The sequence below is a fragment of the Filicampus tigris genome, chromosome 16 (genome assembly GCF_054856515.1).
Source record: "Filicampus tigris isolate MCC_2025a chromosome 16, RoL_Ftig_1.0, whole genome shotgun sequence".
Taxonomy (NCBI): Eukaryota; Metazoa; Chordata; class Actinopteri; order Syngnathiformes; family Syngnathidae; genus Filicampus; species Filicampus tigris.
In genome coordinates, this window is record NC_141232.1 from 13,674,083 (window position 1) to 13,696,382 (window position 22,300).

Genomic DNA, 22,300 nt, shown 5'->3' on the forward strand with positions numbered 1-22,300 from the left:
GAGAATGAAATATATTTTGACACTTATTAGAAATTGACAAAACTAGATTCATGGAGCATATCACTTTGCAGGGTGTATAAAATAGTCGTTTGTAATTTTGAACTCAACATATCATCACATTGTTGTGATAATTGTCCAAAAGAGTGGAAATGGAAATTATTAGATTATGATCATTTTCCACAAATTTTTTTAGCTACTGATTCAAAATTATCAAGCACTTTACTTGAGTCTTTGCTCCTTTTTATTGTTTTTGTTTCTAAACCAAGACCAAGGAATAAATTATTTCCAAATCCCAGTTTTCATGAGACGTCTTGTTGCAGGGATATTATTTTATTAAAATTAACCAATTCGAGTTGGAGAATTATGTGTGCATTCATAAATCTAGAAACGATAGCCCCACTGCAGAACATATTCTAGTTGGTACATCTTTCTTAATTCTAGCAAGGAGTCCATCCCGACATGTACACTGAAGTATGCTTTAAGAGCATTCAAGAGGGAGCATGAGAGCAAGTCCAGTCTCCATATTGCATGCAACAGTGCGCAACTTCATGCTGCACTGGTTTGTTCCTTGAGGACACGGTTAAGAGGAGATGGAAAGAGTTAAATACTGTTCGCGAGTCGTCGCTTACTCGCTTCCTTCTAATTAACGAGTGTTTGACAGAGCTGCTGTGACAAACAAGGCGAGGAAGCACATAGCAGCCATCTGCAGCAGCCTTGTGTGCCGAAGATTTGATGCTGATTTGACTCAATGATGAAGTTACACTGACTGACATCAGGCTACATTCAGGCCTTGACACAGACACATGAACACACACGCTGCACACACACTGTGCCTCACAATCTGTGTGTTGCAGGATGACAACTGCACTGCAATAAAACAGACTGACATGAAGAAGAGGCCTGAAACGAAAAGAAAATGCAGCATTAACACTAGTAGCATCTGTGTGATTGTGATGACGGGTATACTAGTAGATTGTTCTGAGGTTGGTCACTTAACGTAGGTATTCTGGAATGTAGGCGTCCCCAAAATGTAACGTGGGTGTCCCCATAATGAATTGTACATGCAATGTAGAGTGGGTACACCCATAACCTGCACTACCTTATGGGTACACCTGTCTTATGGAGACACCTACCTTATGGGGACACATGCCGTATGAGGACACCTGCACTGCCTTATAGGGACATCTGCCTTATCAAATTTTATTTATATAGCACTTTTCACACACAAAATGCAATTTATGAGGACACCTGCCTTATGGGGACATCTGCAGTGCCTTATGAGAACACCTACTTTATGGGGACATCTGCCTTATGGGGACATATGCTGTGCCTTATGGGTACACCTGCCTTATGGCAGACCTACCTTATGGGGACACCCGCGTTATGAGGACACCTGCACTACCTATGGGGACATCTGTGTTATGAGGACACCTGCCTTATGGGGACATCTGCAGTGCCTTATGAGAACACCTACTTTATGGGGACATCTGTCTTATGGGGACATATGCTGTGCCTTATGGGTACACCTGCCTTATGGGGACACCCGCCTTATGGAGACATCTGCAGTGCCTTATGGGGACACCTACTTTATGGGGACATCTGCCTTATGGAGACACCTGTACTCACTTATAGTTACACCTTCCCTACGGAACACCGGTTTTATTGGTACACCTTTTGTGGCTAATGGCGAAATCTTCCTTATGGGGACACTTGCACTGCCTTATGAGGGCAACTGAGTTATGGGGACTCCTGTCTTTCAAGGGACACCTATACTACCTTATGGGGACTCCTACACTACCATATGGGGACATGTGCCTTATGGGGACACCTGCTTTATGAGGACACCTGCTCCTATATCGTAAAAGTAAATTCAATTCAATTTAGTTTGATTATTTCATTCATACTGTACAATTGAAGTCCTTCTCATCTTTGCTAGATCGTAATGTGGTGATCTTTTTCATCATCAGACCATTTAGATGTAGAAACTTAGAAACTTAGAAACTTGTCTCTGAGCCACACGTCGATGATCATCTTTCTAACATCCTTCATTTAACCCGCTTCTACAGGCCTTACACATTATGGAAATAAGGTTGTGCATCTGTGAAACTGCAGCATCAGTCCCAACCAAACATCCACCACCACCATTCCTCATCTCATTAAGATCCATGCGGCATACAGTATCATAATCGTATTCACTCCGGGGTTGTATATAATTATGCGCACGTGCATGTGTGTGTGCGTGTGTGTGCGTGCGTGTGCTTGCATGTGTGTGCCTGGTAGTGGCTGCCATGAGAAGATAGCAGTTCCCTCCTGGGTTATCAGTGACCTTCTTAATAAGTGTGTTCATCATATTCAAACAAGAAAGAATTCCAGCGGTGTGTCTTGATCACAAGCACTTCCGCTGTCATCCTTCATGTACATTTTCATTGCAATTAATGCCTTTTCTTTCTTATAAAAATGAAAAAGAAAAGACAACTTTTCCGTGAACGTCTTGTCTAAGGCACATGCGGCTGTAGGCAGGCTTTTAGAATGAAGTAAGAGCCAATGAGGGAGGTGGATATTGAGCATCATGATTAAGGCGGTAGAATTGAAAGTGTTACTCCTTGTTTGCTCATAATTGAGCTTGCTCAGTGACTAACGAGCACATCTATTAAAAGAAATACCGGTAGTGGTGACGGAGTGATAATCAATATACAATACAACAGCTCAAAAGTCTGAGTACGACCAAAACGATTGGGGTTAATACAGTATGTCACTATAATTGCACAAAACAAACACCGTCACATGACATGTACAATGTTAAAACGTGACTTTTAATATTGCCTGGATAGGTAAAGTGGATGATGATGACTGCTTGAATCTGGAACAAATTCTACATTTTTTTATTATTTCCTATGGGAAAAATTGTTTATAATTTTTTTTCAAAAACACGGAAGCTGACCATTATCCTGTAATGGCTTTGATATTATGGATTTCACTGTTATTCATTGCCAAATAAATGAATTGCTATGTAAATGATGAGTTGTATACTTTGTATTTGAAGATTTGACTTTTCATTTGAAACATAATATACAAAGGCTTTGATGCAAAAACACACAAAAAAACACCTAAATACCGTACTCAGATATTTTTAAATGTATGCAGTTATAGCTGTTGTGAATATGACTGTGACATGCCCATAAAGACAGCACACAGCATTTCATGGTTGCCACACTATTAACTAATAGCCATTTCTATCTACAATAACAATATTTTCAATGTTTTAAATTTGTGCATTTTTTCTAATCTATTTATTGTACGTTGTTATTAACTAATTAAGTAGAAGTCACCTTCATTCTTGACTAATCATACCTGGCAACTACTGGTACATTTTTCTAAAACAAGCTACAGCCTGAAAACATCTGACAAAGTCTTGGCCACTGTGAAAACAGGTGCAGCTAAAGTGAGCTGAAATTTTATTGCCTTCATGCCGGCATGAAGAAGGTTCAGGGTGCAAGTTAGATATGTGGGGAATGTGCAGTGTATCTATCTACAGCTTCACACCAGAAGCCCTACGCCTTCACACTTTCCGAGAGACGGCGTAAAGTGTTTTGGCAAAAAGCTTAAATCCATGATCAGTGAGTCAGAGTACGTATGACCTGACCAATTTGTATGTAAAACTGAATATTTCGTACTCCTCCCTGCTACAGCAAAAGACGTCTAACTTAAATTCACAAAAATAGGACTGAATCAGCGGACAACTTTGACAGTTCCTGTTATAGTTGAAGCTGTATTTTTTTGCTGACGTTTTAAAAAATGGCTATGCGGTCTGTGTGATTTATTGCTGTTGGTGGAATTTAAAACAAGAAAGGGACATGAGAGAATATTGGAGACATGTTCATTTTTCCTATAGTAATTAAATACTACTACTGTATTGAACACCGTGAAATCAATTATAAGTAAAAAAAATAATAAACAAAGCAGTGCAGCAGAATCAATTTAAAGGTTAATCTTTGATTAAACTATACTATAAATCATCTATTTCAAACTCAGGGCCAGATCTGTCCCGCAATATCATTTTATGTTTCTTTCAAATTGACTTCACTTTTTACACTATGAATGAAATATTGCAAACATTTGTTTTCAATACCCCGTTTAAAATAAATCTGAAAATTACAAACTATTTACTGGCTTGTGATTTGAAAACTGGTTATCCATTGATTTGTTTGATTGATTTGTTGTGTCAATATAAGGCGGTCATACATTTATATGGGTTCACAGTCATAACAGCCCCAGAGACACCAAAACTCTGATGTGGCCAGCGACAAAAATGAGTTTTGACACCCCTGCAATAAATCGTACAGTTTGAAAACCAAAATTTTGTCAGCTGAGCACCTAAAGAATTAATGTGACGAATAAAGGTAATAACAATTACAAATTAGTTTTAGCATCGAGATGCTAATATTAATAGCATGTAGTTGAAAGCATAATCACGAAATCCTGACCAAAATAAAAAAACATAACTTCAGCGACAGTCAAGTCAAAAATTAGTTTTTCAATAAAATAATCTCTGTACCCCCACTGCTCGAAACAAGGTATTCTGATTAACATTGTGTTTGTGGAATATGAATTACGCAGAAAATTCCACCCATTTTTATCTTTCACAGGGGGCTGGATTTTTCTGCTAAATTCATATTCAACAAATGCAGTATTAATCGGAATTCCATATGGGCTACTAGTAGTGGCACATATAGCAACAAAGTCACAAGATGTTTTCTTATGCAGCCTGCCAACAGACAGACTAACAATAGAATGCCACTACAGTATCACGATGCAAACACATTGCTGTGCCCTCTACATTACATGGAGCAGTTATAGTAGCTACAGTTTTATCAAACAGTGTTGAACTTCTCTGACACTTTAGCATGCTAATATTAAAAGTCTAGATTTTATAAAGGTTTTAAGTGAATGGCAGTTTGATCCTGGAACGGAACAAATTAATACCCTCTACATTAGGTACTTTTGCAAAACCTCAACAAGGAGTCAGACAAAGCAAAGTAACATAACATCTTTTCTTTGTCATTGTTTAGCATTATCAAAAGCTCCATCCACACAACACTACACCAATTACTATCATAAATATATAAAAGGTGCTGCTTTTGAATCGATTGTATGTGTTCAGGTCATTTTTACCCAAGATGTGGTTAATTATACATTTCAAACATACACTGTTTGTGGGGGTTGAATGGCTCAAGAGCACCACTGCTCAGTAATCCTTGGCTTCATCTTCCAGCTCACTTTCCTTCTTTTATGCCCTTTGACAGTCGACTTCAGTGCGCCATAACCAATGTCAAATTTCACCTCATGTCAAAATACAGTAAGTGGAGCGTACAAACATTTTGGGATGTCACTTCAATAGACTGGACTCATTTGATCTCTGCTGCCTGAAGTGAATATGCCAAGATGAAGTTAATATTCTGCTTAATAGTCAGTGCTCTGTGAAAGGTTTTGAGGGTGTGCTTGGACCCGGCTTGACTTCTTTATGTAAAACGAGCCATGAGAAAAGTCCAAACAACCAGTGACTCACTTTTGGCAAAAAAAAATATGAAGGCCACAGCATGTTTACAGCTTCCATTATCAGTGCAGATAGAGTGTCAGCATGTGTACTATGTGCTGTGTCATTGAACTATTTCCATCGGCATCTCTGCTCTGTGCCAGCTATATCTGCCCACTTTAATCCGTCAGTTTGCATCTTGTAAAAATATTCCCCAACCCCCTTCTGCTTCACTTGGTACCTCATGCAAAAGAAATCACCTCTTGTCGGGTGTCAAGGGGTGTTCCCGTAGTAAGACTCAACAGCGGGTCTAACCTACCGTCATGACTACAACAGACTCATAGATAAAAGATTCACTCGAGATGTATGATCTCTTTTTTTAATGCGGTTTTCTTTTGAGCAGCCTTTTACAGGAGTTGTATGCTGAGCGGTAAGTAATGCTGGTTTTGCATGAAAGTACGTACAGTAGTTTGAAATAATTTGATCGAATGTGAAGTAATTCTTAGTGTATATAATCTCTTGAAGTGAGGTCCAAAAGTACTTTTCGCAAGCACCTGTAATCGCTTGCTACTGTTTTTTTATGGCAACTGCAAAACGTGAACACTAAAGGATTTCATTTTATTGCTTCTTGTTTGACATGTGCTGTATCTCAAAACTAACTTGTGGCAGTAAGAATTCTAACTGCAGAGTTGCAATCAGATCTCTCGGTGACACACCTCATCAGTTCCACAGATGTTTTGTGGATAACATTCTGGCCACTGAAGTCATTTTATTTTATTTAATTAACTGCGTAAATAAGCAAGATTTGGGAATATTTGTTTGTATTACAAATATACAGTCAATACACATTGCATAAAAAACTATTCATCACTGTAGTAATTGCAATGCTAACATATACTGCGAAATGACAGATAGGCTAACGGAAATCTGCACGGATGTTACAGTAATGACAACTTTAACACACGTGGAGCAGCAGCACATACAAACAACATGCAACATTATCCAAAAATATTAACGCTACTCCGAGGTAATAAATAATGACTATTACTGCAGCTTAGTGCGGGACCTTCTCTGCCCCTTCTTGCTCTTATTTACACTACATCCATTAGAGCTCAGTGCTGCGCAGCATTTTGGCACTTCATGGTACTGCGCTGAAGTCTCTTAATTCATTCACCGCCAGACATTTTCAGACCCTCTTTTACCCTAACGTTTGAAAAAAATTGGAAGAAAATATTAATAAGTTCCTGGGGATTGAATGGCTGGACTGTGAAAAGACAAATAAGTATGTCCTTGACAATGAATAAGTTAATGTGTGAGGAGTGTGGTTCTAGACCTGCTCCATATGAAGGGTGAATTGAGACCACTCATATAAACAATATAGAATTAAATTTGCAAAAAATTGACTATCATAAGGAGGATCACCCCAACCAGAATATAAGCAATATAGAAAATTGATGTGGTATTAGATTTCTAGATTGCTATTCCTCCTCTTCACTTGGTTCCAGTTAAACTTGGCCATCGGTGCATCCCACCCTCCACATGCCTCCACATGTCATATTTGAAGGCTCTCACCAAGCTCGCCTGCCTGTTATTCAACACCTTACTCAAGTGTCCAGGGTGGAGCTTTTGAACCTCCATTAAGGCCCCGGTTCAGTCCCTTTGGCAAGTTATATTTAGTTCATGGCATGTCGCACCAATTCACTGGATGTGCACATAGCTGATATTGCGGCATTAGAAGTATTTGTTTGTTGATTTTTAAACTTGCTTTTCATTATACAGTGAACATTGTTGCTAACACCTTTACATCATTTGGCAGAAGGCTGTTATTTTAATATCACATTGTAAAAGCTCATGTTATATGACTGCAACTGACTGTCAAGTTATTGGTGTTTAAGATACAGTATTCCTTAATACTCCTTCGGGCACTGCGGGTTCAGCTTCCAAATCCAAACTGACTTTATTTATTTACATTGTCCAAAAAAGCCATAGGAGTAACAACAGTACTTCATCATTAAACTGACACTGCATTAGTGGTGGTGGAAGAAGAATAGGAAAAACAAATAAATAAATAAATAAATAAAAAGAATTCAGTTTGCTAGCGGTACTGGTTGTACATGTGGTTTCTTCAACTTTGCCGCACACTTAAATGATCAAACAATATTTATTTTAAATTATCACCTTATTATAATTTAAGGCATTAATAGTGTAGGAAGAGTCTGGAAGACAGAAAAAAACATTGGGTCTCATTTATGAAGCATCTACTGCCTTTTACATAAACTTACACGTAAAGCTCTTGTAAAATTTCATAGGCCTAAATTAATATTATATATTAGAAAAATGGCCAGTCATATTTCCATTTTTTTATCTTTATTGTTGTATGTATTCAGGGACCAAAAGAGAAGTTATTGCATTCATTATATTTTTTTAATTTATCGTCCAATTAATTGGTTATAGGAAGTTTATTCTGCCAAATCTCAGAATCGGCATCAGCCTAATAAAATCCATTTTTAAAAATGTATTTGCCGCCCTTTCTGATTTATATTTGAGTACCCCTGCTTTAGATCTGTGAAATGTTCTGTTGTCTTGGTTGTTTCTACATTCTACATTGACATGAACAATTTAGACAGACAGTACAACTTCAAACCAAGTACTCAGATGGCCCTGTATGACTATTGTTGACCTCAGATTTTCTAGACACTCTACTTCTTGTCTGAACCAATGACAGTTGTACAGTATGTATCTCATGCATCCCTTGAGGCACTATGGGCTCAGTGGAACATATTCATTCATCCCTTGTAGATGGATGGATGGATGGATGGATGGATGGATGGATGGATGTATAGATAGATAGATAGATAGATAGATAGATAGATAGATAGATAGATAGATAGATAGATAGATAGATAGATAGATAGATAGATAGATAGATAGATAGATAGATAGATCATCAATCACTTGATCAAATTTTTTTTTTTTTGGTTGGTGTTTAAAGCCTCTTGAGAACAACAGTATTTTATCTCTAACGCAATCTAAGTCTATTGCGTCTCTGTCTCATAAATAGCCCTGTTACTATTATTTCTTGGGGGATGATAATTTACCATAACTAAGTCTTTCCCTGAAGAATGGGAAATTTAAATCAAGGTGACAGAATGGAGTCACAGCTAAGAAGCATTTCGACTTCAATCGGGGTGGTATGACTTATATATTCTCCATCCGCATGGCAGTCGGACATTAAGAATGCTATTAGTAACTTAGCTTAGGGCCCCAAACCCAGAAAGGAATCAATTCCACAGCAGAAAAATGCAATGATGATTAGTGGCGCTTGGTGGTACAACACTGAAAGTATGCAACTCCTAATTCAAATTTTCCTGTTTTCTGTAAAAATATAGTGTGATACGTGAACGATGAATCACAATAAAGTGGGAGAACACTGTAATGGCTATTTGTGTTTTGGGACTAAATTAGTAATAAAGAATGTCCTCTTTATTTCAGTGAACAAAAAGGCTGACACTCATAACTCCACATGGCACAAAGGACATTTCAAGAAAGTGGGAAGGATGGCCGCTCAGGTAAGACTAAGGTTGGGCTATTATCTTTCCCACGAAACCTACACCCTACTTATTTAGTTTTCTTATTTATAAAGTATTCTTACAAACCGTGCACACCACAGATGTGAATTGTAATTCATTATAAAACTTCACAACTGAAATAACTGCATGGATTAACAAAATTGTGTCTCTTGATTTTTGAAAAAAAAAAATCTTCATTTATAAAAAATATTTATTTATTAATTAAAAAGGAATCTGACATCATAACCAACAGTCAACATTGAATATTGCATTGTTGCACTGAAGTGTTTTAACAGACCTATATTGACATGATGTCAGTCCACCAATGGCAAATGGGCAAACTGCCGGAGATGACTTGATTTACCCTCAATTTTAGCAAAAATAGAGAGAAAGACATGTTAAACTTGTATTTACTTGCAATCCATGTTGTCTATATTTAATGTTTAGCAGCCTTCAGGGTATGACTTAAAGAGACTGAGTTAAAATGCTCGGGCCTATGTTATATTTGGCCCACTTTTAGCTGGTCTATTCATTGTTTTCCCCTAAATAAACAAGTAAACAAGCACTTTTTGCATAGTGTATTGAATGTTGTGAGCCTACACTATTGGTACTTAAAAAAAAGCTCGAAGTATGAATTTGGACACCTTTACTTGTTAACTACACCCAGTCAAAGTAGCGTACAAATTATGTTATTTTAGCCATGGTTTTTTTTCACATATTTACTCACTTTTGATTGTACATGATTGTCCTTATATTTTGTATTGCAGTTTTGGGAATGCTAACAGTGGAAGTGGAAAGGGACCCCAAGACAGGAGCCACAGTTGTTAAGTCAATAACACCCATGTCCACACCAGCCAGTGGTCCACTGGCCGCCACTGTCTTTGACGACGGCAGGAAAAGCATCCATGCAGTCGGCGGCTCAGGCTGTAATCCCTCAAATGAAGAGCTCGGACAGATTTTGAGTGTTGTCGATGGCGTTGGGATGCAAGTGATACTAGATGAGGTCACAGTCACCCCAAATGAAGCAGAGCCGACGATGGTTTATGCAGAAACTAACGGAGTTCCAGTCAAAGGAATACAGGCGCCTGTCAATCACTCTGTGTCTAAAGAGAACTGTATGCGGTTAGACAACCCTAGAAGGCCTAGCTCTGAACATAAAATGACAACAGAGGTCAGTAATGTGAATGTGAGATTTGAGGAGGATGCAAATGTGATGGTGGTCAGAGACACCGCGGGAAAAGAGGTGAGCATGGATGATCACGATTTGGAGGAAAGCCCAGTCACACTTGTGTTCCTGGGCTACACAGATTCGACGACTGCCCAAGAAAACCCCGACATGCTCACTGCAGAGAGAGTGATTATCACAGAGGATGAAGAAGAACACAGTGTTGCAGATCAAGAGGCGGGAAAAGAGAATGAAAGTGAAATGTATCTGGACATTCCCCTGAAGGAAAAAGAGCAAGTGTCGAAAGTCCGGGAAGATAATGCTAATAAGGCGTCATCCTCACCCACTGTTGAAGAACAAAAAGGCCCTTCCAAGCACAAGACCTGTCAGTGTTGCTCTGTCATGTAAGACGTGATCTCATTTAATCATAAATGTATTTTCTTACCTTTGAAACTGTAAGGCATCATTGAGGCACTGTTAACTCAATTGACATGCATTTGGACTTTTCTGCCCATCTTTTCCTTTCCATTTGACTCTGAGTCTGACCATTATAATGTTGTATAAAGCCGACAGTAAATGCGTAGTAGCAGCTGCACTAAGCTCCTTTAAAAAAAAAAGCACTTTCTCCCCCTAGAGGAGAAAGGCAGGCAAGTCAACATGCAAAACATGTGATCAGCTCTTTAACCAGAGAAATCCATGAAGGTAGAAGAGGGAAAAGGGAAACAAAGGATCTGACTGTAGTGTGGACAGCAATATATTAGTAACCGTACCTGTTTTGAGTTATTTTTTTCAGGTTCAGGTTATTTTATTGTAACCACCTGCAGAGGTGGGTAGATTACCGTAGCCAAAAATTGTACTCAAGTAAAAGTACTGTTACTTCAGAATAATATGTCTCAAGTAGAAGTAAAAAGTAGTCATCCAAATAATTACTGCTATTTCAGGCATAATTCCTCCAACAGATGTTTGAAATTGGAGGAATATGACATTAAAACAAATTGACAAAAATATATGTTGTTCTATGTTTAATGCAAAGTTGATGCTTGTTACAGTAAATCTTGCAGGAAGTGGCTAAGCAGGTTTTCAAATCTTAATATTAGTGACAGTAGGGTGGGACTAAAAGAATTCTCTTTCCGCTCCTTTTCCGGAAAGGTTTTGTTTCAGTATTGATTGGAAATTTTTGTTATAAATGAACGAATGGAATGGAATAATAATAATTTGCAGTTGGCATCGTAAAAATCATGTTTTACGTCACAATTTAAAAGTAGTATAAATTTAGTCTAATACCTGATCTCATCATCCTCGTCAGTAGGCATCATCGCTTTGCAGTGGACCGATTACTATAACCATTTGCATTCTAAGCTATTAAATGTGTACAATACTTTTGAACTTGGATGTCTACAGTGTATTTGTGTCTCTAGCTTCTAATTAAATATGTCAAGCCTCTTAGAGATTTTGTGTATGTCCATCTCATCATATGAGTCATGGCTCACATGACTAGAACATGCTAAGAAGATCCCTTGCATTACCATCTGGATCATTCACATTTCCCCCGAGGCAGATCCTAGATGACTGCAGGGCTACAATCAGGTGAGTTTCTTTAAATACACAATAACTTATTTTTACCGTTGTATAAATTTAGAGTGCCAGGAACTGAACTTTTGTAGTGCCATAAAACGTACATTGTTTCAGGACATCTGCCCAATGGTTGGATCACAGGGTGCTGACAACAACAAGTTTAGTGGTATAAAATGAGGTCTTAAAGAAGATCTACTAATAAAATAACATCCACCATACAAAAATTCCGAATGGGATAAACAGGTTAAGCTCATTTAATGTCCTGTTGCTGGAGTTGCTGCTGCTTGTGTTGATAATCCTCGACTACACCGCAGAAATGAAGCTACTCAAAACATGTGTGAATAGACTCATAGATTCATAGTAGACTCATAGTATAAAACCCGCACCCTAGTAAAAGAAATTACTTTTCTTCTTCTGTGCAGTATAAACTATACTCTATTAGTGCTTTGTATGCACGTTTTTTATATGTTGCTCCACTGCAATGACAGCTTTTATTGTTACAGTTTTAGATAAAAGAAAGTGAGTGCTACCAGGGATTTGATGCCCCATGATTTTATTTTAATTTTTAATTCCATCGGGCGCCACCATGGCAGGGTCCCGATCAATGAGGGGCTTTTGGAATCCTCATCACTGTCCTCCCCTTACTGCACTAATGGGCTGCTGGTTACAAGTCACTGTGGTTGAGTGTAAAAATTAGTGGGTATTTTATGCAGGTGATGCAGAAAATGCTACATGGGCTAAGTGATGAGATTATTAGCAGTGGGTGGCAAGATCGCATTTGTGCCAAAATAAGCAGCTGTTGTTTGTGTCAGTTAAAAGATCAGAGGCACCAAAACACTTTTGTGCGCATACACATTCTTGACAAAAGAATTGGATCACATAGCCATTAAACCTATACAAAAAGCTAATAGGTACAGTTCTAGAACAACATTTGTGAAGTCATGTAGGACTGGAGGATCTATCTTATCATCTCCATTATGGCTCGTCCCATAGCTGTCTGATGAGGTGGAGATCAGGATTCTCAAATTGATCCATACCATACTTATCCAACCATGCCTTGACCTTGCCAAAACCTATCACACAAGTTGGAAAACAGACTTTCCCCAATATGCAGTTATGGAATGAATTTCATTTTATGGTTAACTGTGATTAGCCTACATTAATATTTGACTGATCCAAATGAACTCACTGAAAAAAGGCATATGGTATGTGTTGTATTTATTGTCAATCACATTACTATAAAATAAAGTTGACACCAAAAAGCATTATATCACAGATTGCACAGCGTGCAATTGCTGCAGTGGGAACACCCCCCCCCCCCCAAATATTAGGCTGTTAAAGTGGCATACTCAAGTGTGCAATTAATTACACCTATTAAAATGGTTTGAATATGTATCCAAAAGTTGAAAACAGCAATACAAATTGTTATTAAAGAGCTATCATTTTAAATTGTACTAATAAAGGTTTCTCACATTTCTCTTCCCAAAACCCCAAAAGAACCTTGAGGTTTTCAAAAGCGTGTCACCATGGAAACAAATACATCCATGCGAAGAAAACCGCCACTAGCCCCTCAGGATGATAATGACGTGTGCAAGATGAATTTCAAGATAGTGGCAGAAAATACAGAAACAACACACAGCAGCTCGTTGAGTATTCCTGGTGTGGTACCAATAAGTGAACCTAACTCCCCTCCCCCTACAGTGATTCAGAATGATGCAATAAACAATGAAGGTGCAGATCATGAGTTTATCCCACGACGACCTTCCCTTTCAAACATGGGTCCACTATTGCCGGGAGGGAGCAACAAAGACACAGCCACATGTAATTCCAGTGTGAGCCTTGTGTTCGAGGCAGGTGACGACACTGAGGCTGAAGCTAATCCCATCAGCTTACGCTGGCATCATCGTGAAAGGCAGTCAATGGCAGCACAGAGGGAGACTGTGGAAGTGTCAGCAGGTACAGCACAGATTTCTGGGGAGTTTAAAGACCTTACTCCAAACGCCGAAGTCCAAATGCACGAGGCTCCTGTCGGAGGAGCAAAAGAAAAAGACCGGTCAAGTGTGCAAGTGGAAAGCTGGAGAGAAGCGAATGTAGAAACATTTCCGATCCAAGCATCTTCAGACTACGTGGACATGTTTGAAAATGAGGCACATTTGGACAAGGTAGGAGACGAAACACAACAAGGAGATTTAGCTAAGCCTTTGGAGGCCTCAAAAGGCAACGGAATTATACTCACGCAACACTGCAACATAACGAGAGAGTTCTACAAAAACAAGGAAAACATGACTGCTAGAGCACTCAGTGATCCAAAGGCAGAGAGACAAGAACAAACCCCAGAAAATGGACAGTACTTTGACACCGGCTCAGAAGATTCCTTGGTAGAAAGCGAGAAAGGCACCTGTGAGGTACAAATTCTCAAGAAGGCCTTTGGAAACGTATATTTAACTCCATCCAATGAGAAGCAGAATAAGGTGGGAAAGGCAAAGAACAGAGATGACTTTTGGAGAATAGCTTCAGATATTCTTCTAGGCGAGCGACTACTTCAGCGTTTGCAACTGGTGCAGCAGCGACAGGAGGCAGATATGTGCACCTGCCAGGAAACTAGTCACGAGAGGGAGCATGAGGAGAAGTTTCTGACTGAAAACATGGCAGCAAGTGGAGTGGACCGCTCGGGCGAAGATGAGAAAGAAGAGATCAGATTTCACACCATCAATTCTGACAGGATAAAGACGAGCTTGTTGGGGAGAGAAAGGACTGAAGGGAATGGGAGTGGAGAAGCCCGAGAAAAGATGCCTGAACAGCCTGAACACCAGAAAATTGCTACAACACAAGGAGATGCTTCTGAGGATACCCCAAGTGTCAGTTGTGTGTTTCCAGATTGGATTCCAATCAATTCCACTGAAACCGGTCCCAGTGCAACTACCCTCCGATCCTCCTGTCACCGTTTCTCTGTCACAGAGATATCCATGGAACGGACAATCCATGAGGATGCCCAAGGGAAACAGAACTTGCAGAGGGCTGAAGGGATTCTAAACCTGGCAGATGATCCAGATGTACTGGAAATCCCCTTTAAAACCAACATCATGTTCGAACTACTTCCCACAAAATGTCGGAGCCCGGACAGTGAATGGCAGTTGTCCGAGCAGGAGTTGCCGCACCAGGAGATAAGTCAGGAGAGTCCGAGAAAACCTGGAACAACTGGACAGGAGGATATCCCAAAAGAGTATGGCAGAAGCGAAGCCTATCAATTAAAGAAGACAAAATTGCTGTTTGAAGCTTTCCAGCAGTATAACACACAGGGTCCAACCAGATTAAGGAAAGCCCTTTCTACATCGATGACGGATCAAGTTTCTCCCACAGTGCTCGAACGCACACATAAACTGGATCTCTTTTCAACCTCAGACAGGAAGAAAAGTTCCGAAAACCTGCATTTTAAGATTCCAAGCGAGGGATCTCGAGATAGGACAAGGTTATCTCCATACCCAAAACAGGATAAAAATGTATGTCTTTGCCGAAGTTCGGACTCCATAATCTCGGATGTCTCCACACAAATGGTAGAAATTGACAGCTCGGTAGGAATGGACAAGGTGAGACGGGCAGCTCCAGCGTTCCGACAAAATCCTTTCTTCAAGTTGCGTCCTGCATTGGCTTTGAAGCCAGAGGTTGAGGAGGACATCCGGGAAGCTGAAGCAAGAGAAGACGAGCTTCGCAGACAAAGAAGCACTTTGTATGGAGAGAAGCAACAGTGTACAGAGGAAGCTACCAAGCAGCCATGCACATCTACTGTTATACCAGGTGAGTTTTGTAGCACAGGGATGTCAAGCTAATTTTAAAACGGATTATTTTCAGTATTGTCACTTACTGGTTAGTTTCATGCTAAGTCCTAATTGATGTGCAATTGTGCAACAGAAGTTCTTTTTTGACACATTGATACGCCAAAATGATGGCAGTTTTAAGATGTATACAGTGTCAGTAAGGAACGCAAGTGTTCGTAAAAAGCAGCACGTGTACATGTGCTACTTAACAGAGTTCCAAACAACAACATATCTAATACTTGTAGTTGGCAGTAATGGTTGAATGTGGGTTGGCTCAATGAACAAACGATGATCATAACAATTAAACAATTCATGAAAAAAAATAAAAATAGAAGCCGTTTGTAGCGATAAAGATCATCGTCTGCACTCGTATGTTGCTCTCTACTCTTAAGAACAAGTTACCTCTTGATAAATTCTTCATATGTCATGGAATCCTGAAGAATTTTCATGAAATCTAACTTAAGAGGAAAAGTTCTTTCCCATTCTTGGTGAATGAGGTTTTCTTTTATTTCGTCCTAAACCTTTCACTAAACAAAACAAAAAATAAGGATACCCTATGATAAAATCCTACAATTTGTGATAAATTAGGGTAACAATAATCATTACATCATCAGATAAAATAGTGGAGCTGGAAACCTGTTCATCGGTTCACCTGTTCCTGCTGCATGAGAGCCCTGGTGAAAACACTCACTGACAGCTGTGGTAATGATAATCAAAAAATGTCTTTTTAGAGATGAAAAAAAAAAGATCAGCTGACTTAAAAAGTTTTTAATACATGCATTCCTTTGGGATGGACTGGTATCAAAGAAGAACTTGAGGAAGCTAACGATTGCCAACTAGACGAAACATATGAACTTCTGTTTTACTCATTTGTTGGTGTGCCAGAGCCACCTTGCCTGTGACACAATGGTAGTTATTTATGAATATATATGGTAGGCTTAAAAGTTGCTACCCTTGACATGTACTAAGATCGTACGTATTTAATACACTAAGTGGCCATCCTAGCTTTAATGTCACCTGTAAAACCCAAGCATGAAAGCAATTCATCACTCCAGAGTGTGACTCTACACAGGACACATTCTTTCGCAGTAATCATTATGTTAATTAAACATTATGAATATCAAAATATGTTACGTTACGTTGGTATCGTATATTCAAGTGTAAATACTCGTATTGGTGTGAGTCTGAAAAAAAGTGGGATGTAGATTGAAAATGCCTATATAAAACCATTTCACATAGCATTTTTTTGGGGGGGGATAGTTCATTGCCACCTACACAGCCGTACTGCCATTCCAGAAAATGACACTCAGTGACTACACTTTATCACTAACCCTGGTTAAAAATCAACCGACCACATGTACAGAGATGTAGGTGGTCGAATATGCCTGACTTTGATAACATCAGTGAGCAGACTGAAACTACAATGGACCCACACAGCTCAGATAGCAGCCACGCATTAAAAATCAGATGAACACCCATCTGAAATTAGCATTGTAGTGTAGTACATTAAAACATTTTATAAATCCACTCCTACTGTGAAAATATCCCCACGAGGGGTTGTGAGCAGTGCAAGGAAGATATAATCTGATATGATCTTGATCTTTAGCAAAATGATCTTCTATATCAGGGGTGTTCAGCTCCGGTCCTCAAGGGCCGCTTTCCTGCCCGTTTTCCAATTCTCCTTGTGGCAACACACCTGATTTAAATGATCAGCTCAGCAGCAAGCTCTGAAGAAGCTTGATAACGGTCATGATCTCTTGAAACAGGTGCGTTGCAACTGGGATAGATGGAAAACAGGCAGGACACCGGCCCTTGAGGACCGAGTTTGGACACCTCGGTTCTATATTATTATTCTGTTGGCAAGAGTCTTTTGATTGTGCTGGCAATGATGGATTTTTGTATTGTTTATATTGAGGCAGATTATCTGTGATTGTACAAAGATCCATCAAGTGCCTTAAAGTGTCACTTTGAGCTTTATTTCTCAGCACATCTTGACCTTCTTACCCCGTCTGGCACTTAAATGAATGACCTTCTCTGTTACCATCAAAGTGTGTTATTCGGGGAACAGGATTAGCCGCTAGTGCTAACCATTTCGCAAGCAGTTAGACAATGGAGCGCTATAGGAGTGGTTCTGTCACATTCAGAGGAGGCCTAAAACCAGGAAGACATCGATCTAGACTCATAAATGTACAGTATTTGTTTTTATTTGTTTGTATGTACAGTATTTGTTTATTTTTTCGTGTTTAAACCTGAACGCTTTGCTCTGAAATGAATTCAATGAGGGTGTTCGGAGTAGATGAGCTTGGAGACACAACAGTACTGTACAGCCAGACCAGGAATGTGTTGTTCGTATTTTTAGCTTGTAAGACTGCTAACAATGGGAGGGTTGAATCAAGGTTAAAACGGCCACACAAGTTACACGTGACAGTAATGCAATATGTCTGGGACTGCTATACAAGGAAAGCAAAGAAAAAATGAATTGGTTAGTTGAGTAACAACAACCCCAGAAATCTCACCATGAGGGAGTGGAACTGGAATTTCTGCATTTTAACTTACTACAATCATAATATTGACAACATATACAGTAAATCTAACAATATACTGCATATTGAAATTACATACATTATAATGCATTATAATGATAATGTACAACATTTTGTAAGAAGTCACACTACAAAAATGGCTTTGTAATGTATTTGTGTAAACTTTTGAATTTCCAAGTCCAGGTATTTCAATGAGTACTCTTTCATGAGTTAAAAAGAAAATAGCAATCCCTGAAATCCAATCGCATCATTTTCTTTCCACTTTTTCCATGTCTTTAGGTGTAAAACAACAGTCCCGAGGTAAACTTGTACGAATCTGGCCACCACCCTGCAAGAAAGAGCATCTTAAATCTGAACATACACAGGTAACGCAAATTATGTTAATATGTTGTGTATTTTCTGGGACATGTTGTTTTGTTTTGAATGTACTGAAGATTTTTTTTAAAAAGCACTGACTAGATTATCATTTGATACGTGAGAGATACGAAAAAAAATGAAAGCTTTTGTCAATGTTTGGGCAGATATAATGAAATTGGGAGTTGGTCCAATAGCCACCATTGTTGTTTTTTGTTTGCACTGAGCTCATAAGAAGGACTATAATAGTTACAAACACCTTGTAACTCTCTGGATTAGTTTGTTGTCCTGCAAGGTTAGCACTTAGAGCAGACTTTAAGGATTAACTAATACAATTAGTTTTCTCAATGCTGCCTGAAAATCAACTGCCTCTGATGTTGCTCTTCTATTTTGGAGTGAAAAACAGGAAAGTAATCCCTCCCACTTGAATCATCACCACAGGGGCCGAGTGTGCACAGAGCAGGATGTCAGAGGTCTCATCTGTGGCAACGCTGGGAGTTCGGTCGGATCAACGGGCAGCCATCAGCAGAAAAGGACTGACAACAGCCCAAACAGATCAAATACCAACATGACTCAAATCAGAGGGGGAAATAATAATTATCAGTAGTTAGTTCCTTATTTAAATATTGCTGTTATGATGACCTTGGCCCCTCATACATCCCATTGACGGAGAATGGGAAGACATTCCTTGCCCTGGAAAACTGAGGCTGCTGAAGGTAGCATTGTTGGGGAGGCAAGTGCTGCAGAAGGCATTGCAGAGGATTTGCCTAACTGAGTTGTTCTTTTTCTTCTTTGTGCTGTTTAACAGTGGCTGAAAAAAATACAGAGTGGTCTTTGTCTTCTTCTCATTATAGATGAGTATTGGTAAAGCACATATAGAGCACTGCATTTATGGACATCAGACAGCATTTGTTCGTATCTACAAATGTCCGTAAGTCAGATGTGTGTAACTTGGGGACCTCCTGAAACTGAATTCTGTAGGGAAAGTATGTATCAACACCCCATAGTCAAACCCCCAACCTTATATGGACAAACATGGTGGGGGCCCTTCATGAGGATTATGGACGTGGGCCCACCTATGGGTGCATACGCCCTTCCTGGTGAGTGTAAACGTGAAGTCATCTGCTGAGAAAATGTCAAATTAATTCCATTTGAAGCAAGACGAGAAGACAAAGTGACATGGATAATAAGGTCTGTTTAATAATAAAGTAAACACCAGACACCTTTTTTTTTGTAGAAGCCAGGAGAGCTAAATAAAACCTTCACTCATTGACCCTTGGTTGCACTTTATTTTCTAATCTCTGCAGACAGACGTTAGCCTATCAAGTGCCATCTGTCCTGACACTAGACAATGCCAAGAGACTTTCTCTCAAGTGTCCCTGCATGAACTGGCTGGAGTGCGCTCTACTATAGCCAGTCTGGCGCTGTGGCACAGTGTTCTGAAAACTGTAGCGGAGGTTGACCAATGATCAGGGTCCAAATGACATGTAAATTGAAGCGATAGTGCACTTTGATTAGCTCTGAAAAATAAATAAATAAATAAATAAATGACAGTCACAACAGATCTGACTGGAAATGTTCCATCCATTATCCATGTAGTTTTTAATTCAGGATTATTCCTGTTTAAATGTCGAATACTAAAACGTGTGTTTGTGTGATCAAAGTACGTAGCAGAAATATGCTCGAGAACAGGAAATAACTGCGGTGTGAATTACATCTAAGAATCACCTCCCTTTTTGGCTCTGCTTGAGATTCGCTGATGAGAAGTGCAATAATGATTTCCTTTCTATTTTTAGGCCCATGACAGGCGTATCTTGGCCACTTTTTTTAAATGAAAGTTCACTTTTAACTTTTATTTGCTTAAAATGACATGAGTAGCTAATCTTACAAAATGTATTGTTGATTCCAATACTGTACTCAAGTTCACAGGATCCCTAGAATGGTCAAACGATTGTTTCCTCAAAATTTTCCATGAAGACAAGGGGTATGATTCATTTTCAAAGTACCAGTGAAAATTGTGAGTATTTCTTTTCTCCGTTAACAATATTTCTGAACATATCTTCTGACAGGGATGCCCAAATCCAGTCCTGGGGGTCCTGTCTTTTACATGTTTTAGATGTGTCCTTTCTCCAGCACACCTGAGGACCGGATTTGAACCCCCCTAAGTCTTTTTCCACTTGTCTGCCATTTTCTTGAGTTGTTTCCTCCCAGAGCATTAAAAATGTTTAAAAATTCACTTATTCTCACATTCCAAATTTGTGTGTGTTTCTGTATCTTTGGACTCGGAAGAATTCAACTCAATATGAATGAATAAGTACTTAATGTGAGAGAGTGCCTATGCTAAGGCAAATAATACAGTAGATGATAATATTACAATCACAAAGCTGAATTAATCACCAGGGCCTGGATAATTCATTCATTCATTATCCATACCGCTTATCCTCACAAGGGTCGCGGGCATGCTGGAGCCTATCCCAGCTGTCTTTGGGCAGTAGGCGGGGGACACCCTGAATTGGTTGCCAGCCAATTACAGGGCACACAGAGACAAACATCCGCACTCACAATCACACCTAGGGGCAATTTAGAGTGTCCAATCAACTTACCATGCATGTTTTTGGAATGTGGGAGGAAACCGGAGTACCCGGAGGAAACCCACGCAGGCACGGGGAGAACATGCAAACTCCACACAGGGTGGCTGGAGCCGGGATCGATCCCACGACCTCTGAACTGTGAGGCGGACGTGCTAACCAGTCGACCACCGTGCCGCCGGCCTGGATAATATTTTTTTTTTAAAAATACTCCTCGGCAAACCTATCAGTTTGCTAATGAAATCATTTGTCATTATTTGTCATTTGTCATCATTTACAATTCACTATTTGATATAGGTTATTTTTTTGTGTTTGTTAGTTTTGTATTATGTGGATATTCTTCTAAATATTTACATATGTGTTTAAAATATTATATTAAATAGGTGCATATCAGTATATTGGTTTCTGGGGATTAGGCCTAAATGTTAGTCTATAGGTATTTTTCATGTTGTCTTCTTTAATTTAATTGTGGCGTTGTAGGTACTCTACTGTTTTCACATTTGACAAGCTGCATGCATGTGAGGCATTTCATTTTTTTACCAAGAGAGGGCAGTATGGCCTTGATTGCTAGCAGAAGCCAAGGTATTGGACATGACCATGGAGACTGCGGCACAGCACTGTGTAAGTAAACCCAAAACAACTGAGATTTGATAAACATCTGTATATCATATTGGATATCAATTGAAATATTAAAGGTGTGTGGGGAATAAAGGGAAGAACTGACTGGCAAAGGCATATCCAGACATATCTTAATGTTACTGCATACTGACGATGAAGATAACTTATGCAATATGCAGTCACATACCGGAAGCAGCGCTGGGAACGTACAGTACAGTTATGTAACCTTTGTAAATTATCTAATGATGAGTCACTTACTTCATGAAATAAGAACAGATCAACATGTACACTGCTTGAAAGAACATCAGTAACATTTTGTGCAAGTGTGTGGGTGGTACCTTCCTCAAAGTTTGCCGCACTGAGTCAACCTAGGATGATAAATCAGGTGTGCCTCAAGAAAAAGGGAACAAAACAAGAATACGACAAAATCAACATAAAAATTTTTGGTCGGACTGTTTGCGGACTGTGTTGTTGGACTTGTGTGTCCATGGTTCTCTGTGTCCGTGTGGCTTCATTCATTATTATTATTATTTTTTTTAT

General features: G+C 39.2%; 2 protein-coding genes across 3 annotated transcripts; both read left to right on the forward strand.

Moving 5' to 3' along the window:
- The first annotated feature begins 9,056 nt into the window (after window positions 1–9,056).
- Window positions 9,057–10,675, forward strand: LOC147134852 (uncharacterized). 2 transcript variants are annotated; one of them, XM_086056536.1, is made up of 3 exons: window positions 9,057–9,102; window positions 9,870–10,201; window positions 10,274–10,675. In XM_086056536.1, exons 1-3 carry the CDS (start codon window positions 9,057–9,059, stop codon window positions 10,673–10,675), a joined length of 780 nt encoding a protein of 259 aa, XP_085912662.1. The 2 variants fall into 2 exon arrangements, with proteins under 2 accessions (XP_085912662.1, XP_085912661.1); XM_086056535.1 differs by having other exon boundaries at window positions 9,870–10,675.
- Window positions 10,676–11,728: 1,053 nt separating this feature from the next.
- LOC147134853 (uncharacterized) lies at window positions 11,729–19,827 on the forward strand. The gene is made up of 4 exons (XM_086056722.1): window positions 11,729–11,854; window positions 13,340–15,637; window positions 18,480–18,565; window positions 18,996–19,827. The coding sequence occupies exons 2-4, from the start codon at window positions 13,369–13,371 to the stop codon at window positions 19,092–19,094; spliced, it is 2,454 nt and encodes an 817-aa protein (XP_085912848.1). The 5' UTR covers window positions 11,729–11,854; window positions 13,340–13,368; the 3' UTR covers window positions 19,095–19,827.
- Window positions 19,828–22,300: the final 2,473 nt, after the last annotated feature.